Genomic DNA, 20,043 nt, shown 5'->3' with positions numbered 1-20,043 from the left:
CCAGTAACAGCCATACAAAGGTTTGAAATCTAGTTAATACTATTTCAATCGGTATTCTGGATAGAAACTGAGTACGCAGCAAAAGCTAGAACATCTGAATCTTTCAGCGATGGGGAAAAGTAAAGTGTGGGAGCATTTCATGCAATCAGCCGACAATAGCGAGGCGGTATGCAGGTACTGTGAGTCAAAACTGTCTCATAAAGGTTCCACGACATGTCTGTGGAACCATTATAATACGAAACACAAAGTAGTGCTCGGAGCTTCATCGTCACGTATTCACAGGTAAGTTTTTTATTTTTAAAGCTGCCGTATTTTCGATACCATTCAACGTTTTCTTATGTTTTCCTTTTTAATGTTAAAACAGTATATTCCTTAAGAATGTTCTGGAAAGTTTGTCAAAATGCTATGAAGGTGATAAAATTTAATATCTGTACACAGAGAGAATTTTTTGTTATATTTTACTCTTAAATTCACTACAAACTTGGGACAACTTGGCATCCAAGAAATTTTTAAAATATACAAAAGACATTTTACAAACAACGTGATAAAAATTACCAAGCAGATTGGTAAATTTTGAAAAATTATTGAAATGTTCTAGATATATTTTAGTAAAATTAATCAAACATATTTTATATTTTAATGTAACAGATATTAATACTTTTTATTATGGTAGATATTAATCAGAATAGCTCGCATAAAATTCTTGAGTGATACACGTTGTCCCACAACTATCATGATTTCAGGGTAAATTCTATAAAAGAAAATTTTCTCCGTGTATATATCTAATATTTTGTATTCTCTTTTAAAGTTTGGGACCAAATTTCAGATCAATTCACAATTTAGATAAAAAGTTATTACTATGAATTTAGAATATAAAAATTTCAAAACTTTACTGGTTTCCAGGCAAACCATGAGCGATTCTGACTCGAGTTCTAATGGCCTAGACCAAGAATGTGAGCAGTCAGAACCTAACAGCAAGAAAAGGCGCTTCACTACATCTCAAAATATTATTTCAACGAAAAAACTTGTGAATTCTAGACGTGCAGAGGATATCACCATGGCTATTTGCAAAATGATTGCGATCGACATGCTCCCAACATCGATTGTAGAGAATGAAGGTTTTATTCAGTTCATGGCTATCAGTGTTCCAGGTTACAAAGTACCTTCAAGAAGGACGATTGACAACCGAATGCGCACTTTGTACAACGAGGCAGCGGAACAGGTGCGCACCACATTAGATAAAGTCAACGCTGTAGCCATTACAACAGATGCGTGGACGTCTAAGGCAAATGACAGTTATATAACATTATCAGCACACTACCTTGATGACAACTGGATCCCACACACCGTCAATTTGATGACGAGAGAAATGACTGAGAGCCACACTGCTGAACATTTGCAGAAAACAATTCGCGAGGTTGTGCAAGAATGGAATTTAACTAACAAAGTTACTGGACTTGTACATGACAATGCTAGTAATATTGTTAAGGCAGCTAAAGAATTAGGCGATACGGACGGTATGCTCAGTGTACGATGTGCAGCACACACCATACAATTGTCTGTCAATACAGCCTTAGAAGCACCAGAATGTGTGTCTGTGATAAAGAAAGAGGCAGAAATTGTTAGTGCATTCCGGCATTTTTATAGCAGAACAACCGCTTTAGAGGATAAGTTGAAAAGTCTCGGACTGCCAACATTGCGACTAATGCAGAGATGTCCGACACGTTGGGATTCCACATTCTTTATGTTAGATAGACTTCAAACTTTGCGATCCGGCATTATGGCAGCTTTAAGTGACCGGTCCGTATTCAAATCGGCGATTGCTGCTAAGTTAGAACTATGCGAAGCAGAGTGGGTAAAAGTTATGCAGCTTACAGTATTGCTAAAACCATTCCAACAAGCAACCACAATTTTATGCGCCGAAAAGTCCATCACATTGAGTATAGTGCGTCCTATTATCTACAATTTAATCAATCGCCATTTACTGGTAAAAGACGATGACAGTTCTTTACAAAGGACTTTTAAAGTTCGAGCGGCCTTAGACCTCACTGATCGATTCAAGATGGAAAATATTAACGTTAACAATGAAGTGACAGCGATGCAAATGGCCACTTTACTCGATCCTCGACATAAGAAGTTGATAGGGGAACCATCTGAAAGTGTACGCTCATTTATACACACAGAAGTGCAAAGGCGCACTAATTTAAACCATAGACATTTAGCCACACCTAATGGCAACGAGCAGCGTCAAGGCTCAACGGTCATGGATTTCCTTCTCGGAATGGACGAAAATCATGAGGGTGATGATTTTGCCAAATACGTCGCGGAAACTCAGATTGACCATAATCTTGATCTGTGCGCTTGGTGGAAGGCACATGAAGTATGCTTCCCAGCAGTGGCTAAAATAGCCCGCCAGATTTTGTGCATTCCTGCCTCATCTGCTACAGCGGAAAGGGTGTTTTCCAGTGCAGGAAACATTGTCTCGGCGAAACGAAGTTGTTTGTTACCAGAGAATGTATCTCATTTAATATTTCTGCACCAAAATAGGTCTTTTATTTGACCTAAGTAATCCTAAATAGTCCAGTTTTTCATCATTTAATTTATAATGTCTGGTTGAGTTACACTAATATATTTTTCAATAATTTTTTCTAATTAACTCTAATTAATTAATTATTTTTGTTGTCGGAAAGAGTGACCGCAAAAATCGCCTTTTTTTACCCTTGAATTTAAACTTTTACTTGGTACTAAATGATAGTCTATAATGAGTCATGAATCCTCAGAAAGTTTCACATTAAGCCGGTTTTTTATTTTCAAGATATGGAGGGTCAAAGTTGGTTGCGTATTCGCTGTTAAAACGTTTAAAACGTTGAAATAAAAACTTACATAATAATAGGTTCAAAAAACGTATTCGTTCGCTGTTATGTGATTATTTACAGGTATACGCGAATATATGTTAGTATAAATGTGATTAAAGTGAGTCCCCTCTCGCTTTTGGGCTGCTTGATTAGAGTGAGTTCCCTCGCTTTTTTTTTCAAACCCGGCTCAATCTGAAACTTTCTGAGGATTCATGACTCATTATAGACTATCAATTAGTACTAACTAAGTAGAAGTCTAAATTCAAGGGTGAAAAAAGACAAGGGTGAAAACAGGCGATTTTTGGCCTGTTTTTGCGGTCACTCTTTTTTCGCTTTTTTATGTTAGAATAGCAATCTCTTTGTTTATCAGCTAAATAACTTTAGAATCTGGGAAACCTACTAAAATAGAGAGAATTGTCTAAGAGTAAATAAATAAAAAAGATTTTTATTTTCCTTTTTTATATATATGATAGTCTTTGTTTGTCTAAAAGAGTAAATAAATAAAAGAGCTTTTTGTTTTCCTTTTTTATATATATGATAGTCCTTTGTTTGTCTAAAAGAGTAAATAAATGAAAGAGATTTTTATTTTCCTTTTTTATATATATGATAGTCTTTGTTTTTCTTACAGTGAACCTTGTTCTTTTCTGTGCATTATCTAATACTTGCTGTGACTTGAAAAGGCATGTATAGTCGACTAAATAAATAAATAATATTGTCGTTATTTTGATAACATCTGACTTTCTGTTCTGCTTGGGTCAGCGCATTGCGTGTATGAAACGCGTACTTGGCGCGAGACACTACCGTGTCTCTTGATATGCAAAACAGTGTGTGAAATATGTGATCAATTGTCATTTTCGCAAAACATTAAATGACTGTGAAACTATGATAAAACATAAACAAGATATGCGTCTTCATCTGTCCCCACGAGGCAAAGTTTTGTTAATTTCCAGGAGATTAAGGAATCATGGCCTTCTCATCATTACGTAGGTAAAACAAAAGTAGCTCCTTGGAGGTAGACATAATCCATGTAAAATCCTTGTAAGTAACCAATACATTAGGCTCCCGCAAAAAATTTGTGAAATACGCTTATTTTTCGACGCTTCGAATGTGAATACCCCTTTAAGAAGACTAAACTGCTCACCGCTCAGATTGCAAACATATCTGACACTGTGCAATATCTACGTGTTCTCGAAAGGACCGTGTTCATATATCATCCGAATATCCGCATATTTTCGCTCTTTTTGGATATCCGCATTAGCCGGATATCTGCAGTATCCGGATATCCGAAATATTCGAACATTTTGTTGCAGATTATTTAAATATTCAGATATCCGATGATCCGGATAACGAATATTCATTATATCCGTTATCTGAATATTCGAATAATTTTTATCCGGATAGCCGCAGCCCTAGTTTGCAAGCGGTCGTATACGATATACTTTGCGGGTAATCTTTGAACGAGTATCGATCCCGCGGCGTAGCGGCGGTCCTTTTATCATTTCTCAGAAGAACCTCCCTCCCGGCAGGTTTCCGCGAATTTCGAAAGGGTGATTGGCTATCGGAGCCCTACGTCATCGTGCTGACGTCACAGATTTTCACCTGACGATCCGAGGATCGTTATTTATTTGCGCTCGCTTTGTTTATAGCATGGATCTTTCTATTGTGTAGCTTGACTTTGTTTGTGCACTCGGTCAGCTGTGGCAATGTTTTGCTGGCAATTAGCGAACTTTCTGGAATGTGAGCGAAAGAAAGCTCCATGCTATACTGACGAATTTTATATTAACGAGACTATTTGCAATGCAATTGAAATCATGTTCGCATTTTAGAATATTTTGACTTATGCATCAGATCCCCGAGATGACGCGATTTTCCGTACGATTAAGGAATATAAAAGATTAAGGAATGCGAAAAAACTATTACATTAAATTATTCATCTTTTTTCATTTTTACTAAACACTACAAACGCGCGCTTCGCGCGCACTATTTAGCTTTAACATTATGCTATTACTATTACACTATTAACTCCTTGATACACACAACTGTCAAAATATACAATGACAGCTGCAAATGAAGTAAGCGCAGCAAGAGAACCAATCGGCATCGCAGAAAAGCGACAACAATAAACTTTACACATCTCTTTTTTAGATATGGAACCTGTATCTATGTATATGTCTACAATACATGTATGTGTGTATGTTTGTATGTATGTAATGTATGTATGTAGGGGGGGGGGTGAAAATTATAATAGTATAAGTCTAATAAGTAATAAGTTAAATTATAATAGTAGGGGGTATTTGGGAGAGTTGAACCACATTTTTCTTGAAGGTCCATACAATTTAGTGTAATTGATGTATATATTTTTTATTTATGTCAAAGTAAACCTTATTTTATGGCTACAATTTGTGGATTTTGTAATTTCAATAAGTTTATAAACGTAAGTTTTATATTAATTAAAAAAAAAAAACGAGATTTGGTTCATCTCTCCCCAAGGGATAGGAGACGTGAACCACCATATAGGTAAATTTGACCATATCCTATAAACGCATGAAAAAAATAATAAAAACATATTTAGACTTCAGTTTATATTAAAAATTCACAAAATTTAGACATTAAAATCACATCTCTAATGTTTTCATTGAGCTTTTTGAACAAACTCTTTGTTCAATCCGAGCACGTTAAAACACGTTTGTCTCACTCACAGTCGAAACGCACTACCGAGCGTCATGTTGTCATGTGACATAGTAGCGGCCGATGACCCGTATGTCGCAACTTAACAATTACGCGCTTGGCTCGAAATCTGAACAAGATATTTGAAATGGTTCAACTGTCCCGTATGGTCAAATCTCCCGGACTCCCCGAATATATATATATATTATACATAATTACAAAATAAGAATAATTCAAGATAAGGACAATATTATGTACTATATTACTACCTTTTTTTATATTGCTTGCTGCTAAAACACGTCGTTCAAAATTTTCATCTGTTAATCTATTATAACGTGGCAAATTATGCATTGTTGCATACGAAAATAAACGCCTAACTGTAGCAGAAGAAGAAAACGATGTATTATATTTCATAAATAATTTCTTGATAATTAATTGGACATGCATTAATTGCAAATATGTCAGAACATGGCTCACGTATATATTTTCGTACTTGCATTTCAGCATCAGAATTGTCAAATGTCGTTAATGGTGAAACGGAATTACTTCGTTCATCTCCAAAATCAAAAAAGTCATCTTGTATATTTTGATTGAAAGTAGTGCTTGGTTGAATTGTATCTTCAATTCAAGCAGCATGCATCACAGCTTTATAAACCTGTGATTGAGCAGTCTTATCTAAGCATTTCATCTATCGTGTTTTAAATTTAGGATGTACAATGGCTGCAATTGCTGCAAAGCATCAATTACCCTGGACTTTGAAAAAATCGTTAAATCGCCTCTCAGTGCTGTTTAATAAACCATCTGCTATTGGTTGACAATAAACCAAATTACCACTGTTTCTAATGCGTATCAATCTTTGGAGTAGAGAAATCAAGCAGGGAAGTAGACATTTATATAAACCGTGTGTGTAGGACTTGGTTAGTGGTTGCGTGTGTGAGTGGATATGGATTGCGAGCGTTGCGTGGGTGATTGCGAGTGACTGCGTGCACAAATAGATTCGGAGTGTAGGATAGAAGGAGAGGGAAGGTAAACGGCGGAAGAGGCGACAGAAGTGGAAAGAAGTGGAGAGACGTAAGGGGTGAGAAGTAATTAAAGGGGTAAAGAGACGACTAAGTGAGAGGTTAGGATAGAGGGACGAGGGGAAGGGCTAGGAATAAATAGAGGATTGCGTGCGCTTTACGTACGGCATAGGGCATAGAGTATATAGTCGACATACGGCATAGAGTAAGGTGACAAGTGAGCGGCTGCGAGTAAGGCCGAGTCCGCATGTAACGCGGCGGGCCCGTGCGTATTGTCGAACGATTTACACTATGCAGAAGAACGAGGAAAGAGAGAGAGGAGGATCGAGGAAAGATAAATTGATGGAGAGAGAGAGAGAGAGAGAGAGAGAGAGAGAGAGAGAGAGAGAGAGAGAGAGAGAGAGAGAGAGAGAGAGAGAGATGAGCTTTATTTAGCTTTCTCAGCTATTTACAATACAACTCAATTCTTTACATTACTTATATTTCGTCACAACATATACTTTCAACATCCTCCTAAACGCTTTTATAGTTGTACATGATTTTAGTTCTGCCGGTAGTTCGTTGTATATTTTAACTCCTTCGTAATATAAACTTTTTTGCGCACTTCTCGTCCTGCGATACTGAATTCTGATATTTTCAGCTTGCCTTGTTTGTCTCCCACTTATACTACCTACTATTTCTATTTTATTTGACTGACTAGGCAATATACCTAAAACTATCTTGAATATAAAGGTGCATACATTATACACCACTCTCTGATTTATTGACATAAACTTCAAAGCTTGTAGCATCTGCTCAATCCTGGTGCGGCGGTCGCACTGGAGTATCACTCGCATGGCCCGATTCTGTGCCACTTGAAGCTTGCCCAGTTGTGTTGCACCCATACCGACTAATATTGTGGAACAATAATCAAAGAGTGGTGCAATGATTGATTTATAAACCGTACATCTGGCATACACTGACAGGTCGTTACCTATTCTATTTAGGAAACTAATTCTTTTCTCTATTTTCTTAAGTATATAATCACAATGCTCTTCCCACCGCAGCCTGCTATCAATAATTACACCTAGATATTTTATACACTCTACACGTTCTATCACAGTACCGTCCAGACATCTTAGTACAATGTTTGCCCTTAACTCTTTTCTTATGCTTCTAACAATCATGTATTTGGTTTTATCTACATTCAATTTTAGTGAGTTCAATCTTACCCACTCTTCGACAGCACCAAACACCTCATTCATGTTGCTTTCAAGCTCCTCACAACTTTCACCCTCCACATATACTGTCGTATCATCTGCATATATCTTTTTTCTTCCCTTTGAACATATTTTAACTAAGTCATTCATATGTACAATAAATAACAAAGCGCTCAGGACTGACCCTTGTGGTACTCCGTCTAATATGTCAATTATGTTAGAAAAATTATCACCTAACTTTACCTGTTGCTTTCTTTTACATAAATATGATCTAATCCAGTCTAACGCAGCTCCTCTTATTCCATAAATATATAATTTTTCTAACAATTTTTCTCTATTCACCGTCTCGAAAGCTCTTTTAAAGTCTAAAAAAATCACTCCAACCATTTTTCCTTCCTCAATTATCATTTTCCAATCTTCGATTATATCTTGTATTGCTGTCTCGCATGAATGGTGTTTCCTAAAACCTGATTGATGTTCAGTTAATATATTATTCTTTTCTAGAAACGCCTCTAACTGATTTTTTACAACTAATTCTAGAACCTTTTCGTAGATTGGAAGCATATTTATCGGTCTATATTCACTCGCTTTCTTTGGATTCTTTACTTTTGGTATTGGGACTATAGTGGATGTTTTCCAGCTGTCTGGGCATATTCCCGTACGAAGTGAATCATTTATCACTTCAGCAAACTCGTCCTTTATTACTGGTAGCGCCATTTTTAATATACTACTCGATATCCCTTCCTCTGTTCCTTTTTTTGTGGGAGACCATTAACAATTCGTTCCAGATCGCCTACTGTGATTGGTTCGAAAGAGTCCATAGTCTCCTTACATTCAAATACAAAATTCGTTTTACTATCTGTCACTACTAACCCCTTGCTATCAATAGATTTTACAATGTTACCTATGCTCTTAACATAATATTCGTTAAACTTATCCGTTGTATCACAGTCCTTCACATCATCAAGTATTTCAAAATCTATGCTATCATAACATTCTCTGTCCTCTGCGCCCCCTTGCTCCCCATTGATTACCTCTTTCAACGTTTTCCACATCTTTGTAGGTTCTCCCTTATTAAGATCTATCGCATTCTCAAAGTACTCTTTCTTTTTTGACCTAATAAGTTTCACTACTATATTTCTTTCATTTCTATAGTATTTCCAGTCCTGGTCTAAACCTGTTCTCAATGCTCTACTGTAGGCTATATCTCTTCTATCTGCTGCTATTCTGATTTCGTCTGAAAACCATTTCTTTCCCTCCCAGATTTTTGGTATCTTAAATTTTTTTTAGTCGCCAGAATGTCCAGTACATTTACTAATTTATTAACGAAATTTTTAGCCTTTATATTAATATCTAAATGTTGATTTATCTCGACTTTTTCCTTCAAAATTCTAAGAAATTCATCTACATCAAAATTGCTAAAGTCTCTACCTATAAATTCTTTATATTTGTTTCTTTTCCCTTTTGTATTAAAATCTATTTTTAACCAAGCATGGTCCGTAATTTTAGGTTTTTCGCAGACCTGTGTCTTTAATATCTTGTTCGAAAATATTAAGTCTATAATTGTTTGACTATCTTTCGTGGACCTTGTCGGACTATCCACATATTGCTTCATCCCTAAGTTTTGCATTGCTGTTAATAGTTTCCTCGTGTAGAACGATTCTACGCATACATCTATATTAAAATCCCCGATTATTATACAGTCACCTTTTATTGTCATGCTTTCTACTACGTTTTCTAAAAATCGAATGAAGTCACCATCAGATGCACTAGGTGAGTGATACACCACTGCTATCACCCCTTTATATAAATTATCTTTTACTTCTATCGCTAAGCACCAACAGTTTGACAGTAGCTTCTTCTTTTCAATTACTTTGAATTTAATATTTTCTGTTTCGTGCGTGCGGGAGTTCTGTCCGCAACGCTAATTTCGGGTTCACTCTTTACTAAAAAAGACGATTGCAAGATCTCGTTTCGTATTTTATCTTTATTATCACACTAAAACGATCGGGAGGTCTCTGCCTCGTCGGTTCTACGAGATCTCGGTCTCTACAACGTGCGATCCGACCTTGACGAAATCTGAAATCGCTCTGCTCTCGCTGCGTCTCGCCGCATATATAGATATAATAGTCGGTTACGCACGAACGGCACGGATTGGTTCGCCTCGTCGCGCGATAGCCAATCCGGTACAAAACAACACGTGTTTCTCCGGCGGTCTTGAACACGGAGATCAAAAGACGCCATGTTGTCGCTTTTATCGATTATAATGTCCCGCTCGGCGGGACTTTCAGTGGGCCCACGTTTACGACGCAACATACTCCCCCCGTTGAGAGGATATCGATCAACCATTATTACATTGTCTTACATCGATAAGATTGTTATAACGAAAATACATTTGTGTTTCGTCGCATTATTAGTCGATGGGAAGTGGACATAGGCACTTCACTGCTCGCTTCAACGTTCCGGTCGCTGTTTTCACGGAAACAGCTCGTATTCCTCCATCCTGACCCGGATGAATCTCTGCGATTTTTCCTAAAGCCCATTGGAAGCAAGGGAGGCCCTTTTCCTTTATGAGCACGATCATTCCGTTGTGGATTTTTTCTCCGTCCTTGATCCATTTTCGACGGATCTGGAGCTCGTTGAGATATTCCAAGTTCCAGCGTGCCCAAAAGTCTTGTCGCACCTTGGAAATATGCTGCCAAGTGGACAACCGATTGGCTGGGACAGACGAGAAATCAGGCTCAGGCATATTAATCAATGGTCGACCGATTAAGCAATGGGCGGGTGTTAAAGCGGAAAGGTCATTGGGGTCAGAAGATAGAAGGTTATAGGTCGCGAGTTGGGTATTCCTTCAATTTCAACGGTGAAAGTATTCAATTCCTCAAACGTAAATAAGAGATCTCCGACTACACGCTTAAAATGATGCTTAAATAATTTCACCGTGGATTCCCAAAGCCCACCGAAATGTGGAGCTATGGGAGGTATAAAATTCCACGTTATATGGTGTTCTACCGAGAATCGATTCGTCAGATTCTTGTGTTCGTCTGAGTTAAAAGCTGATATAATTCTTTCAATTCATTATTCGCTCCTATAAAGTTCGTGTATCTCGCGTGAAAAACATGACTCTTGTACGATTTTCATTATTCGCGTCTCCGCTTCATTTATTTCCCTTATGTATATATGCCCGCGGAAGGTATTTTTTGGACGAAGACGTAGACATAACGCTGTAATTCTTAATAACCGTGAATATGACGAATATCTTCTAAGAAAACTGCAATCCTTAGCAATCGTTGCCAAGCATATGGTTTTTCTTAATTCGGGTATTTCGATTACCTCTTCGAATTCGACAGGCCATTCGCTTTCCCCTCTCGTTAACCACTCCGGTCCGTTAAACCATGATGGATTCTTTAGAAAAGCACTCGGTAATTGCCCTCTGGATAACGCGTCCGCCGGATTATGTTCTGATCTAATATGTCGCCAAACCTTTACTTCAATGATTTCTAGAATTTGAGTGACGCGATGGGATACATACGTTTTTAGAGATGTGGTGAAGTTTTCACCCAATGTAAGACGACTTTCGAATCACACCACAAGGTTGTGTCGCTCGGTGACACTCCTAACGCCCGACATGCCTCGTGATATAATTTAGCTAATAAAAGCGCTCCGTTCAGTTCTAGACGAGGTATCGTTACTGCTTTCAACGGTGCGACTCGAGATTTCGCACAGAGTAGATGACAACGAACGTTTTTATGTTGATCGATGGAACGTATGTATATGCACGCACCGTAACCCGTTTTACTCGCGTCGCAAAATCCATGAATTTGAAAATCGGTATAATCCGGAATCAATACTTAGCCATCAATAGATACTTCATTAAGTAAATCTAACTGTGACGCGAAATCTATCCATTTTTTATGTATACTAGATGGGATGGATTCATCCCAGTCCACCTTGCACTGCCACAAAATTTGCATTAATCTTTTCGCGTATAATATGACAGGGCCTAATATCCCTAGTAAATCATAAATCTTTGCGATCTCCGAATACATGGTTCGTTTCGTAATTTTATCCGCGAGATTAATCGAGCGTACTGAATAGCCCAATACGTCGTCGTGTGTGCGCCACATCATGCCTAAGGTATTCAACGGATTGTCTTTATCGAGGACAAGATTCGGATTAATCGTGTCGGAATTTAAATCGGCAAGAACGCGTTCATCATTCGATGCCCATTCTCGCATGTTGAAACCGCCTCGCGAAGTTACCGTGATTATGTCGTCTCGCAACGTGCGAGCTTCACTGACGTTATTCGCGCCGGACAGCAGATTATCTACGTATAAGTGTTTCTTGAGAACGGTGGCGGCTAGGGGATACGCGTCGCGCTCGTCATCTGCTAGTTTTTGAACCGTTTTTATGGCAAGAAAAGGTGACGACGATAGGTCGAAAGCGACAGTATTGATTTGAAGAGTTTTTATTTTGTTGTATATGCGCCATAATATACGTTGATATATTCGATCGTCTTCGTGTAATTCTATCTGCCTATACATCTTTTCGATGTCTGCAGTCAAAGCGTATTTATATGTGCAAAATTTAATCAGATGTATAAATAATGTATCTTGAATAGTTGGCCCTATCATTAATATATCGTTTAAAGATATGCCATTACTCGAATCTGCCGACGCATCGAATATTACCCGAATTTTAGTGGTGTTACTCGAGGATTTCACTACTGCGTGATGTGGCATGTAATATCCCTCGTTTGAAGGGTCATCTATTATTGACATATGTTTTAAATCTAGATATTCCTGTATTATTTGTGAATAAACACTCTTTATGCTCGGATCTGAATCAAACTTTCGCTCTAGTGAATTTAAGCGTTTAAGCGTGACGTTTCGCGAATCGCCGAGGCCTTTATTGTTTTGTCAAAACGGTAATCGTACTGTATAACGGCCGCTACGGCTGCGAGTCACATTTTCCGCGAAATGCGCTTCGCAATCAAGTATCTTCGACGGTTTTGGATGTTCCTGCGCGAACACGTTTAGACACGCGGACTGCGGTTCGGTATAAGAATTCATATAAATCGTCGATTTTCGGAAACTCGTCCCGATCCAGAGTTTCTTCCCATTTATCCGCGACGTTCTTCGGTAATTTATTCTCTAATAAATTCACGAGTATTTCGGATGCTACATTAACTCCTAACGCGGATAAAGATGCGACATGCTGTTGCGCATCGTCGGCAAGCTTAGTTAAGCCGTCGGTAGTCTCTTTGTCTAAAACGGGCATATTTAATAGTAACGACAGATGGCGTGAAATTAATATCCGTTTGACTTCGTACGCACGTTTTAACAATTCCCACGCTTTATGATAGTTTGCGTCTTCAACCGACAAGATCTTTATTTTATTAGCTGCTTCGCCCGTTAATGCCGATTTCAGATAGTTAAGTTTATCGACATCGGACAGATCTGACTGTGAATCTATCATGGCAATAAAGGTATTTTTAAATGACAGCCAGTTCTCGTGCTGACCGTCGAACTGAGGTAACGACGCTTCCGGTAATTTTACTCGCCGCTTTACAATCGCTGTGGCACCGGAAGTACTAGGTTGCGATTCGTTGACTGTAGTACCATTACTTGCGCTCGAAACGACAGGATTGACTATTTCTTCTACTTTACTCGCGATCGAATAATATCTTTCTTGTACGTTTGTAAATTTATCATTATAACCGTCGTTTGGATCTAACAACACGAGCTCGTCATTAAATTCTTCGTAGGCATGGTATAATTCCGTAACACGGGCCATGCGTAATTTTACCGCGATCTTATCGTACCGTCCTTTAGTTACTAGATTCGTTAAATTAGTAATTTGTGATTTTAACGACGTTCGTCTTTGAACGAGCAGTTTAACTCGATCGGCCATAATGCCGTTTGAAAGGGTACAGGATGGGAAATTGCTCAATCGATGATATATGTACACGGAATGTACTTGCCCTTAGCCTTTCTCTCGCCGCGCCGCCTCGTCCTCTGTCCTCGTGGTGTGACTTTCCTTAGAGGTTATCGTGCGTGATGGAAAGGCCACTGCTTATCCTGAAGTCCTGGTCTTCGACGGGGGTCTTGTTTGTCGTGTTTGACGATCCCTAATTGATGGCCGCTATTCGTATCTTGGTCGTGCACGATCTCCGCACACGACCTCACAGGAGGCACCAAATGTTTCGTGCGTGCGGGAGTTCTGTCCGCAACGCTAATTTCGGGTTCACTTTTTACTAAAAAAGACGATTGCAAGATCTCGTTTCGTATTTTATCTTTATTATCACACTAAAACGATCGGGAGGTCTCGGCCTCGTCGGTTCTACGAGATCTCGGTCTCTACAACGTGCGATCCGACCTTGACGAAATCTGAAATCGCTCTGCTCTCGCTGCGTCTCGCCGCATATATAGATATGATAGTCGGTTACGCACGAACGGCATGGATTGGTTCGCCTCGTCGCGCGATAGCCAATCCGGTACAAAACAACACGTGTTTCTCCGGCGATCTCGAACACGGAGATCAAAAGACGCCACGTTGTCGCTTTTATCGATTATAATGTCCCGCTCGGCGGGACCTTCAGTGGGCCCACGTTTACGACGCAATATTTTCTTTAACATATAGCAGAACCCCTCCTGTGTTTCTATTCTCGGCATCGCATCTCACAGTGCTATAACCCGGTACGTTAACCTCGCTATCCTCGATTTCTGGGGTCAGTCTAGTTTCTGTTAACGCTAATATTGTAGGTCTTCTTCTCTTCATAAACAGGTGTTGTATTTCGTCTTTGTGCGCCATTAAACTTTGTGCGTTCGTATAACACAAAGAATCCTCCTCTGCTGGTTGCTATTCTGAGTCCTCCCATCCTGCTCTTCTTTTTTCTTCCTCTAGAATCTTCTTAAACGTCGGGCACTCCGAATCTATCGCCTCATGCTCGGTATTCAGTTTCAGGTTATACGTCTTATTCTTATAAGTACAGTTTACACAGTTTTTTATAGCTGCCGTACATTCATTCACCTTGTGATAACCCGCACATTTGAAACACGCCTCTTGTCTCGTGCAGTTCTTCGCCATGTGGAAATAGCCCCAGCATTTGTAACATCTTACGACGCTGATGAAGTTGTACACTATACATTTTCTCCATCCTATATTTAACTTGCCTTTTTTATTATCGCTTCATGTGTACCATTATCTACCTCCAATATCAGAGATCCTTCTTCCTCTCTCCTTTTTCCATTGGATCGTTCATTATTCTTGTCTCTTCTTTTATACATTCTCTTTACTATCCGCATAAAAAGATCTTCTCCTGCTGTGTCTTCAATTCTGTTCTGTCTCTTAATCGCATCTAATAGTTTATCATCATCCATCTTTATTTCATCTTCTCCGACATTAATTACTTTAATCTTGGGTTTTTTCCACTGAGGCTCATTGACCTTGAAATCTTCTCCCATTGTCGCTTGTACCTTATCTTTCAGCGTTTTCATTTCTTCATCTGTTTCGCATCCGAGAATAACCGATCCTCCGCCTCCCTTTCTTAATTTTGAGATTCCAACTTCCATGTTTTTAGTATCTATTTTTTCTTTGACTATCTTCTTTGTATCTTTGCTTTCTTGTTGCGCTTTCGGTTTAATTATCAAGATATTCTCCTTCTTCTTCTCTTTAACCGCTTCACTATACTTTCTTGATGCTCCACAAGTTCCATCCATCATCATTCTTTTCAAGTTTTCCATTTTCTGTTTAATAATTCCTGTTTCTTGTTGTATTATTTCCTTTATTATTGTCCTGATCTCTTTCTTGCATACCATTTCATTTTTTATTTCTTTCACCGTTTTTATAAGAAGATCAATCTTTACATCAGTCCCCGCTGGTCCGGTCGCCTCCGCCGATCTGTTACCACTTGCCGCCACATTAACTCCTGTAGCTCCCATTGGTCTTCCTGTCGTTGTCCTTGTTTTATTTTTCTCCACTTCTTTTTCACCCTCAATCATAATCTTTTCAAACGGGCCGGGACACGATATAATCTCCCGGTTTCCGTCTTGAATCTTGTGCTTGGTTACACATCCAGGATGGTAAAAAACACCAGCACACGCTTTACATTTCACGACAAGATTTTTAATAGACTTTTTACACGCTGCGCACCGGTATTCAGCTATACCTTCCATATCGATAGTGATCGATATATCGATAGACCGATCCGCCACGTGTCACACAGCACGCGATTCGACACGTCTGTTTCCTCTCATGTGTCACCCGACGCAATGACACCAGAAATCACCACCGGCGTCACGCAGCAACCAATCAGACGAGACAAAAGCAAGTCCACGCAGATCACAGCAAGCGGCAATCAGATAACCACATGCACATGTCAGACCCGAGAAAAGTGAGGTGTTGAGATATAAGGCAGGCGCATGCGCAGCAGGGGTCGGCGTATTGTACGGGTATTTCCAAGAATTCCACAGATGTTTCCAAGAACAAGGTTAGGATGAGTAATGAAGCTCGCCACGAAAATACTCAGAATTATGTGGCGAACTCCAAGAAAGCGAATAAGGCGCGTGACAAGCAACAAAAGCCTTGTTCAAATCTGCAACAAAAAGGCCCGGAGGCAACTCACGGCAGAAAAACAGATCAACTCAAAGCAGGAGCAAGAATACAGCGTGACACAACCGATACTTACTACCGATATTTAACTAGTATATTGGAATTTACGTATGATAAGAGAAAGAGGGGGATGAGCTAGAGAGACAGACAGCAGAGATATTTAAAAGGAGCAATATGATGGATAGAACTCCACCTGGAGAGAAGAGATTGAAAGAAAAGGAGAGAGATACGGAAGAGGATGGAAAGAGGAAGAGTGAAGAGGGAGCTATGATAGCATTATTGAGAGAATTAAAAGAAGAAATGGCAAGTACAAGGAGCGAGATACAGGAATTAAAGGAAAGCTGGAAGGCTAAGGAGGAAAGAATGGAGAAAAAGATAGAGGAATTAGAAGAAAGAGTAAAAGAACTAGAGAGACAAGGAACCGGAGGAAAAGGGAGGTTAGAAGAAAAGATAGAAGAAATAACGGAAAAAATGAAGGAACGGATAGGTAGACAGGAAGGCAAGGGGGAATCGACGGGCGAGATAGGAGAAGAAGTGAGATTTCTAGAAGAAATAACGGAAAAAGTGAAGGAACGGATAGGTAGACAGGGAGGCAAGGGGGAATCGTCGGGCGAGAGAGGAGAAGCAGAGAGAAGGTTGAAAAGGATAATGGACGAGAGAGAAAGGAAGGAGACAAGGAATCACATAACCATAAGAGGACTGAGGAAGGGAAAGAGCAGCCAGAAGGAGGAGGCTAAAGAATTTCTGGAAAAGGAGTTCGGGATCAAAGAGAATGTAAAAAGTGTCCAAGTCGTAGGCAGGAAGGAAAGGAAATAATAATAGTAGAGATGGAAAATTGGGAGGGAAAGGAAACAATAATGAAAAGGAAGAGCAAATTGTTCGGGGGAAACATATTCATTGATCACGACCTGACGAAAGAAGAGAGAGATGTACAAAGGTTACTGAGAGAACGGGCAAGAAAAGAACGAGTGGAAGGAAAGAAGGTAAAGGTAGGATATAGAAAAATGTACATAGAGAATGAGATGTATGTATGGAATGAGGAGGCAGAGGAAATAAGGAAAAGGGAGAATTTTCAAAAATCGGCCGAGAGAAAGGAATAGATGTGCGAGTAAAAGGAGGCAAAAGGAAGAGAAAGAGGAGAGGAAAAGAAAACGAGGATACACAAGCGCAGAACTAAGGATGATTTTCTGGAATGTGGCAGGATTGAAAAAGAAGGACAGAGATTTCTGGGAATACATAGAAGAATTTGACATTATAGGACTATGCGAAACGTGGGTAGAAGAAAAGGAATGGGAGAGAATGAAAAGGAATATGTCAAAAAAATTTGTATGCATATGTCAATACGCGTTTAGAGAGAAATGTAAAGGTAGGGCAAAGGGAGGTATAATAACAGGCATAAGGAAAGAAATAGAGGAGATAGATATTAAAGAAACGGTATTTGTAAACGGAATGCAGGAGAGGAGGCTGAGGGTAGAGGGGGAAATATGGAGAATAATAACGGTATATAATGGGGAGAAAATGAGAACATTACGAAGAGGATTAGAGAAAATAATAGAGGAAAGAGAGGAGGAAATTCTATGTATAGGGGGAGATTTTAATGCAAGAATAGGAGGGGAGGGTAAGAATTACGAGGGAGACAACGACGGGGAAAGACGGAGAAGCTCTAAAGACGAAGTAATAAACACGGAGGGAAAGGAATTTTTAGAGATGCTGGAGGAGAGGGGATGGGAGGTAGGGAACGGTAATATGAGAGGCGATGAGGAAGGAGAGTGGACGTACTCCAGAGGAAGAGGAACATCGGTGGTGGACTACATGGTGGTGAATCGAGAGGCGTGGGATAGAGTGATCAAGTTAACGATAGGGGAAAGGGTGGAGTCGGACCAACAACCCTTGGAGTTAGAAATAAGGGGAGGAGTAGAAAGGTTGGAGGAGGAGAGGCAAAAGAAGACAAAGGAAGTGATACAGTGGGACAAAGAAATTATTAAGAAGTATAAGAAGAAAGCGGAAAAGGTAGAAGTGGAGGGGAAAGTGGTAGAGGACGTCTGGGAAAATTTGAAGAAGGCAGTAGAGAAAAGTATGGTAAGGAAAAGGATTACGATAAGGAGGAAGAAAATAGGAGAGAAGGATTGGTGGGACGAGGAGTGCAAGAGAAAGAAAAGGGGGCTGAAGAGGACATACAAAGGATGGAGAATGGGAAAGGAAGGAAAGGAGGTATATGTGAAACTAAGAAGAGAATTTAGGGAGTTGTACAGAAGAAAGGAAGAAAAAAGGCTAGAAAAATATGAGGAAGAAGTCAGGAGCGCGAAAACAGAAGAGCAAATATGGAAGATAATTAACAAGGAAAGGAAGAAAAGAGTACCAATTGAGGAAGATATAAAGATGGAGGAATGGGAGAATCATTTTATGCAGCTGTTGGGAGGAAGTAAAGTGGACAAGAGAGAGGAGGTGAAAAGAAGAAGCAAAGAAGAAGATGGAGAGCTGGAGATTCAGGATCAAGAAATTGAAGAACAGATCAATAACTTGAAGAAAAAGGCGGCAGGAGTAGATGGGATAGTAGGGGAGGCATGGAAGTTCAGCAACGGGAGAATAAAGGGAAAGTTAAAAGAGATCCTGAAAAAGGTGTGGAGAGGTGAAGGCTTCCCGGAAGAATGGAGAGTGGGGCTAATAGCCCCAATTTTCAAAAAAGATGACCCGAAAAGTGTGGAAAACTACAGAGGTGTTACGCCCGTGCTATCCTCGTGTCGCGCGTATATGCGAGTCGCCCGTCATTTGATGTCGCGTCGCGAACCGTCCTTAGTGACGGATGACTCTTTACTAATATTGATTTAGTGATGCTCGATTCTCTGTTGATTTTCCTGTTATACCAGATGTTCAGATTTACTCTTGGACGCGTCTCGTTCGTACGTGTCGTCCCGAGCTCTTCTATTATACCGGGAGTCGTAATAAAGAGCTACTGATCTTCTAAACGAGTCATCTTATTTGTGCGAGAGTGTCGTGACACGCGCCGCGAGTGTGAAAGTGAGTGATTGTGCGGCGAACGCGCGGTCGAGCGCAACAGAGGAGTCCCTGTTGTGTACTGTGTATAAGATATACGCAGGAATATTAGCAGAGAGGCTAAGGAAGGAGGCAAAAGAGAAAAAATTCTGCCGGAAACCCAAGCAGGTTTTAGGAAGGGCTGAGGGACGATGGACAACGTGTATGTGTTACAGCACGTGGTCAAGAAAGAACAGAGGAAGAAAGGAGGAAAAGTATATGGGTTCTTTGTGGACCTAAGGGCGGTCTTCGACAGGGTGGACAGAAAGATCTTATGGGAAGCAATGGAGAAAAGAGGAATAAGAAGAGGGATAATTGAAAAGATCAAGGAAATCTATGAAGGGACGAAAAATGCGGTTAAAGTAAGCGGAAAAGTCTCCAACTGGTTCTGGACGGAGAAAGGAGTAAGGCAGGGGTGCCCTCTGAATCCGCTACTGTTCTCGATATTGATCGCAGACGTGGAGGAGGAGATGAGGACAGGGCAGGCAGGCGGCATGAGGGTTGGAGCGGAAAGGATATGGACACTAGCGTACGCAGATGATCTGGTGCTGCTGGCAAAAAGTGTGGATGGAATGAAGGAGATGATAAGAAGACTGGAGAGATACCTAAAAAGGAAAAAGCTGCAGTTGAACACGGAGAAGTCGAAGATTATGTGTT

General features: G+C 39.8%; 3 protein-coding genes across 3 annotated transcripts; 2 read left to right on the top strand and 1 right to left on the bottom strand.

The window, feature by feature from the left end:
* Nucleotides 1-910: 910 nt before the first annotated feature.
* Nucleotides 911-2,560, top strand: LOC143901625 (E3 SUMO-protein ligase ZBED1-like). The gene has a single exon (XM_077414051.1). It carries the CDS (start codon nt 911-913, stop codon nt 2,558-2,560), a length of 1,650 nt encoding a protein of 549 aa, XP_077270177.1.
* A 10,172-nt stretch (nt 2,561-12,732) lies between these two features.
* On the bottom strand, nt 12,733-13,814 carry LOC143901624 (uncharacterized). The gene has a single exon (XM_077414050.1). The coding sequence runs from the start codon at nt 13,651-13,653 to the stop codon at nt 12,733-12,735; it is 921 nt and encodes a 306-aa protein (XP_077270176.1). The 5' UTR covers nt 13,654-13,814.
* A 3,718-nt stretch (nt 13,815-17,532) lies between these two features.
* LOC143901623 (uncharacterized) lies at nt 17,533-19,182 on the top strand. The gene has a single exon (XM_077414049.1). It carries the CDS (start codon nt 17,533-17,535, stop codon nt 19,180-19,182), a length of 1,650 nt encoding a protein of 549 aa, XP_077270175.1.
* Nucleotides 19,183-20,043: the final 861 nt, after the last annotated feature.

Source organism: Temnothorax americanus, unplaced genomic scaffold, assembly GCF_048541705.1.
Source record: "Temnothorax americanus isolate GAGA-0224 unplaced genomic scaffold, ASM4854170v1 Scaffold35, whole genome shotgun sequence".
In the NCBI taxonomy this organism is placed as follows: domain Eukaryota; kingdom Metazoa; phylum Arthropoda; class Insecta; order Hymenoptera; family Formicidae; genus Temnothorax; species Temnothorax americanus.
The sequence above is the reverse complement of the archived record's forward strand: the minus strand, read 5'-3'. Positions and strand labels throughout refer to the sequence as shown.

Bases quoted from the DNA above. Each gene is read 5' to 3' on its own strand.
- LOC143901624 (XM_077414050.1), bottom strand. From the start codon at position 13,653: ATGGCCGATCGAGTTAAACTGCTCGTTCAAAGACGAACGTCGTTAAAA.
- LOC143901625 (XM_077414051.1), top strand. From the start codon at position 911: ATGAGCGATTCTGACTCGAGTTCTAATGGCCTAGACCAAGAATGTGAG.
- LOC143901623 (XM_077414049.1), top strand. From the start codon at position 17,533: ATGATTTTCTGGAATGTGGCAGGATTGAAAAAGAAGGACAGAGATTTC.